Below are 6,194 nucleotides of genomic sequence, written 5' to 3' on the forward strand. Positions count from 1 at the left end.
CAATGAATGAATGGAATCCCAAAATCTCTGTAGATGTTCATTGAAATGAAAAATAAACAACCTAAATTAAAAAAAAAAAATCCCTTCTAACAAACAACTTTCCTCTTCCTTCTACAGAACATTTTCAACCTAGGGATACCTACATTTTCCAGCTTTTCCATTCTGCAAATACTAAAACATGAACTATGTATTCCTAAAGGAAAAACAAAACAGATAAATTAGACCACTTATAAGTTTTAAGAGAAAAATTTTCATATTGATATTTTTAATTAAGATTAATTTTAAATAGAATTTTTTATAAATGAGAAAAGTAAAATGGAAATCACCAAACTGCTGATCACTATGTCAGATACTATAGCTAAAAAAAAAAATATAAAAGTACTCAACACTAAATTAAAGAAAGCCAAGGAGCCAAGTCAGTTCCAATTCATAGCAACCCGATAGGACACAAGAGAGCTGCCCACTGTGTATCCAAGGCTGAACATCTTTATGGAAGCAGATGGTTTCAGTATCTCCCATAGAGATTCAAAGCACCAAAGTTTCAGTTAGCAAGTCAGTGCATAACAACACTCTGTCATTTCCACCATTACTTAAAAAAAAAAAAAACAACACCAAAACGTACAAAATCAAGCCTACTGCTGCCAAATTAATGCTACTTTATGACAACGCTCATCAGGTTTCTGAAACTATAATTATTTTTTTAATAAAATTTTTGCTTTTAACAAGGTTTATATGCACTGATTTTCACACCAGATCTTTCCAACTTCCTTTACCCATTCTTCCCCTCCACCCATCAAACTGTGCGACCTGATGATTAGCTGAGACTATCACCATGACCAGGAAGGTGGTTTTCCCAGAGAAAGGGTCACCCATTGCACTTGGAGTGTGCTAACCCCTGCAATTTCCCCAAATGCGAGAAACTCAACTGCATAATTTGTGATAGTGGGAGACTGTGTGTGCGCTATCTCCTTAAAAAAAAAAAAAAAAAGACTATAAATTTTAACAGAAGCTGATTGCTTCAGTCTTCTCTCAAGAAGAGGTTGGTGGATTAGAACAATTGACCTTTGGGTTAGGAACTCAATAGTTAACCTATACACCAATGCTGCTATTGTCATGTACCTTCAAGTCAGTTCTGATTGATTCATCGCTGACCTCCAGAGGGTTTTCAGAGGCAGTAAATTATGTAGAAGGAGACTGCCTATTTTTCACTTCAGGGCAGCTGGTAGATTTGAACTGTGTGCCTTCAGGTTGGAACTGTGTGCCTTCAGGTTGGCAGTGTAGCTCCTTACCACTCAGCCATCAGAGCTCCAAGAGGGTTCCTTAAGTACATACAGATGCTTTTTCCCCCCTTACTGATTATTTAATACTTTCAATGGACTAGCATGTGCACTAACCAGCACAGTTCATTTAATCCTCAGCATAGACATGTTGTTGTGCTCTGTAGTCAGAACCAAACCATAGCTGACTCGTGGGGTTTTTTTAGGCAGTTAATCCCACAGGAGGAGATGCCCATCCTTCTTCTGTGGAGCAATTGGTGGCCTTGAACTGTGTGCCTTTGGGATTGCAGCACAGCTCCTTGTCATAAGGCTACCAAAGCACTTCACACAGATGTTTTTTTTTAAAATCCCCTACAGACTTTCATTTATTGAATGAAACAATACATCCTTTAAACTTGCCAGTCCTTTTTTATTGCCTCTACAGAAGGTCGGGTTCAAATTGTTTTTCTGTCAAATATTCTTCTAGATGGTATAGCACTGGTCTGTGCATTGTTGTACAGAGGTAACTTGTGGTTGCTGTGATGCTGAACACTGTGACACTGATGTGCCAAACATGGTAACGGTTACCTATGGTGGACAGTGTTGGCTGGAGTTTCCCGACTAAAAACAAGCCTGGAAGCAGGAGCAGCATCCACTTCCGAAATGGCTTGCCTCCGGAAACTCTATGTACTAACAGTGCTCAGGCCTTTCGTTCACAGAGTCGCTATGAGTCATCTATGACTCGATGGCATCTAACAACAACAACAACAACTACAGAAGGTCAGGTTTTCAGCATTTCATACTTGGCTTCATTGTTAACAGAGCATAAATTAGCCAATTAGGCAAAGTGTTAAAAACTCCTTCCCCAAACTTTCCATAATCCAGTCCCATCCAGCCTATTTAAAGTTTTTGTCCCTTCCTTTGTTAAAATCACAATTTAAACAGCATAGGAGAGGAAGACTCTGGATAAGATGGAGTGATACAGTAAATGGGGCAATGAGGGCTGGTGTGTCAAAATCAGTGAAATTGGCTCAGGATAGGGCAGGCTTCAGAGCTGCTCTGCATAGGGTCGCTATGGGTTGTAGGTGACTCAACGGCACATAGCAAAAACAATAACATTTTAAAAAATGTTTTGTTTCACTGCTTCTCAACTAGAATAATAAAATCTTAATAGCCAGATGGCACATTAGAAGCCAAATAGTGTAACGTCCTCATTTTACAGATAAAGGAACCCCAAAATACTAAGTGACTAAATCAGTCATTAACAAGTCACAAAAAGTGACTTTCCAGTCAGGAGAAGTCAATTTTCACTCTAGGATTTTCCTCTAACTCACAATGTTGGTTTATTCCTAACTACTGTCTCCTCACTATTCCATCAGTAAACAATGTTCATTACCACTGTTTCAGCTCAAGTAGTTTCTTGTCCAAACTGCTCTTCTTTCTACTTCATGGATCCAAATTCTATCTACTTTTCAAGATCTTTCCTATTCTATTCATGATTTCTTCTTTCTCTGAATATCTTATTTCCTGAATGAGATACTGTATGAAGATGATCATGACTGCACATTGAGACAAGTTTGTTGTTGTTGTTGTTATGTGCCATCAGCGACTCATAGTGACCCTATGTACAACAGCCCCAAACCCTGCTCTGTCCTGTGCCAATCTCACTGTCTCCAACACACCCACTCCAATTACCCCAGTCACTGAATCAATCCAGCTCATAGAGGGTCTTCCTCTCCTATGTTGTCCCTCCACCCTCCCAAGTATGACATCCCTCTCCAAGGATGGGTCCCTCCTTCCAACATGTCCCAGGTATGTCAGACAAAGCCTCAGAATCCTTGCCTCCAAGGAGCAGCCTGGTTTAACCCTCTCCAGGATGAACCTGTTCATTTTCTTGGCAGTCCATAGTACATTCAATACTCTTCTCCAGCACCACAGCTCAAAGGCATCAATTCTCCTTCTATCTTTACTAGACAAAAATATTTCCCTGAAAATAACACTAAAATTACTCAACTAGTCTTTCCTTATGCATTTGAGGAAATAATTTCAATAATAAGTAACTTATATGACACAAAATATTCATATATCTTGAACAGGAACTTATTCACATCTTTAATAGTAGACAGGTAAAGTCTGAGTGGCATTGCCCAGAATTACGTACATCTCCCTTATTACAAAACAATCCGCTTAGTCACAGTCTAAACGCCAAAAATGGGTTCTCAGAATCATTCCTTGGGTTCAATTCTTTTAATGCTACCATCTATAATTATTTCATCAAAAACTCATTTCTAACAAATAATTCATACTTCTTTTTCTTCCTCTCTTTCCTTAAATTACATAAGACACTTTGTCTCTTCTCCTTTATTATTGTTGTGTTATTATGTGCTTTTATTATTATCCAATGAAATTTCAGTTTGTTCTCTCTCATTCAACGTTAGCAAAAAATGCAGGCTTTTTTTGCTAGAAGTTATAATTACCTCTTTCATATCTTCTCAGAGTATCTAAACCCTACAGAGGTCAATTTTGGTTGCCCCCCCAACCACCCTCAGTCCTCTAGACCTCACTCACTCACTGCCACCTGAGTTGGTTCTGACTCAGAGGCCCTCCACTGGGTTTCTGAGGCTGTAAATGGCAATAGGAAGAAACTGTCCATCTTTCTCCTGTGGAGAAGCTGATGGATTTAAACTTAGACAGGTGCAGACTTAAACTTAGACAGGTTAGCAATGCAACTCACTAGAGACTAGTGACCAGAGCTCCTTTCTTGAAAAAAAGGATATCAAAGTGGTAATGGATGCACCTCAGAGGATGAGGAAAACCAGAATCCTCTGAGCCACTTCTGTTATTAAGTGCTGTTAAGTTGGAATTGATACATAGGGTTTTCAGAGGCTGTAAATCACACTGGAGGAGACTGGCCATCTTTCTCCTGCAGAGCAGCTGGTGGAGTCGAACTGCTTGCTTTCATGATGGCAAAGCAATCCCTACAGACTAGGCCACCAGAGCTCACTTGGGCTACAGAGGGAGGAAAAAGGAGCTTCTCTTACATCTGTTTTTTTCAAATCATTCTTTAAGTTGTATTTCTATGCATGTTTATAAATTTCATAACACATATAACAATTAAGTATATGTCAATTATACACCTATACTACTGTAGTATAGGCATATAATTAACAGATACTTAAGTTACTGGAATATATATTCAAAATTCTTACTGATAAAGCTGTATGATCAAGAAAGTATGGAGACAACTAAACGTAAAGTGCCCTGGTAGAATAGTGCTCAATGGGTTGGGCTGCTAATAAGGTTACTAGTTTGAATCTAGGCGCTGCTCCATGAAAGAAAAAAGGGCAGTCCCCTAATGTAAAGATTTATTGTTTGGAAAACAAATAGAGGGTCGCAGTTAAGTTGAAGTTCACTACAGGGAAGTGAGTTTGGTTTGTTTTATTCTAAAAATAAATTGATAATGAGGTCAAGGTAACGGCTTTCAGCCACTATAGAACAGTAGAGTGTACACGCGTACACACACACACACACACACACACAATATAGTACAAAGAAAAACTCTTTTTCTCTCCAGATCCACGTCCTAAATAACCATGCCCCTGCTAGCCAACTGTACGTCTCACCTAAAATATACAGAATAGAGGATGGTTTGATAAAGTCCTGCATTTCCAGAATGGGGGAGTAAAAATCATAACTTGCCAAAGCTCTTATCTTCCCTACAAAAAGGTATTTCAGGAACTACTCACAATTCAGTGTCCTGACACTGCTTATTACCTGACTTACATACATAAACCACTATCTTCAGAGATTCCGTTCCTATTTTCCAATCCTTTGGGGCACAACTCACGCTCCTTTCGCTAACAACCGGTCTATACTTCTACCTCCTGGTTTTAGCTCACACCTTCCTTCATCCTTCCCTACGCAGGGGTTTCTATTCACCTTCTTCCTTCCAGGGGCACAGCCCCGTCCCAGGATAGAGAGCAGACCATCCAAGGTCCCTAAGACCACTTCTCTTTCCTTCTCCGCCCCCGGAGCTGCCAGCCAGGCTGGAGACGGGAAGGGGGAGGGGTGTGACTCGCGCCTCCTGTGACTGGCCCAGATGGCAGCAGAATCCGCCCCCACTCTCAGGCACCCCTCTACCCCTCGACCCCCTAATGCTGCCTGTCTGCCTCCCACCCCGCCCCGACCCCACCCCCAGCCTCTCCGACTCCCTCACGCCGGCACACTCACCATGCTGGGTGAAGATATTGAAGCCGGCCTCCGCTGTGCGCCCCGCCGGGTCCCGCCTGCGGCCGGAGGGCCTGGCTGCACTGCTGCCGCGGATCCCGCGGGGCTGCGGCTGCTGGAGCCCCGGAGCCTCCCCGACGCGGCCCACCTGCTGCCCCATCCCTGTGCTCACGTACTCCCGCGCCCCCGCCGACCCCTGGTCACATTCCTCCCCGGCCCCGGCCTCAGTGTCCTGGAGCTGCTCTGGCCTCTCCTCCCTAGTCCTGGGCCTGGCCCTGGGTAGCCGGGCCACTGGCGTCCTCACGCCCGGACTCTTCACAGGAGCAGCCGCGCAGCCTCTCGGCCACTCAGAGATTCTCCTTTTCCCTCCTCCTCCCGCGGCTCCGCGCCCCCAACGCCGCAGCTGCCGCCGCCATCTTTAAGCCACCGAGCACTAGGAGAGCGTGGGACAGAGCGTCTCCCGCCCCCCATCGACCAGTCACCTCCGTTACTCAGAGGGCGGGACTCCACTAGTTCCCGCCCCCGTCCCCGCCCACCAGCTCCGCCCCAGGACCCTCTGCGAGCACCCTTTCCTCTGTGCAGGGTGGGTCTGGATAGGGTTCCCTCGTGCCCATTTCATTCTCTGGTCCTCATTTTCCTCTGGCCTTTGGACCTTTAATGCCTTTGCCACACTTTGGCCTCCCAAGTCTGATCCCTACTCATCCGACCCCC

The 6,194-nt window shown here is 43.7% G+C and overlaps 1 protein-coding gene across 4 annotated transcripts in view; it reads right to left on the bottom strand.

The window, feature by feature from the left end:
• The window catches only part of ABL2 (c-abl oncogene 2, non-receptor tyrosine kinase), a 189,413-nt gene extending 183,498 nt beyond the window's left edge, over window positions 1–5,915 (bottom strand). For 3 of the 4 annotated variants that reach the window (XM_006887724.1, XM_006887722.1, XM_006887726.1), the window contains exon 1: window positions 5,487–5,915. In XM_006887724.1, the coding sequence (XP_006887786.1) occupies window positions 5,487–5,643 (157 nt within the window). In that variant the 5' untranslated portion in view covers window positions 5,644–5,915. The remainder of the gene's footprint in view (window positions 1–5,486) is intronic. The other variant, XM_006887725.1, reaches the window with a different exon arrangement.
• Window positions 5,916–6,194: the final 279 nt, after the last annotated feature.

Source organism: Elephantulus edwardii, unplaced genomic scaffold, assembly GCF_000299155.1.
Source record: "Elephantulus edwardii isolate Elephantulus edwardi_28Jun2011 unplaced genomic scaffold, EleEdw1.0 scaffold00061, whole genome shotgun sequence".
Classification (NCBI taxonomy): Eukaryota; Metazoa; Chordata; class Mammalia; order Macroscelidea; family Macroscelididae; genus Elephantulus; species Elephantulus edwardii.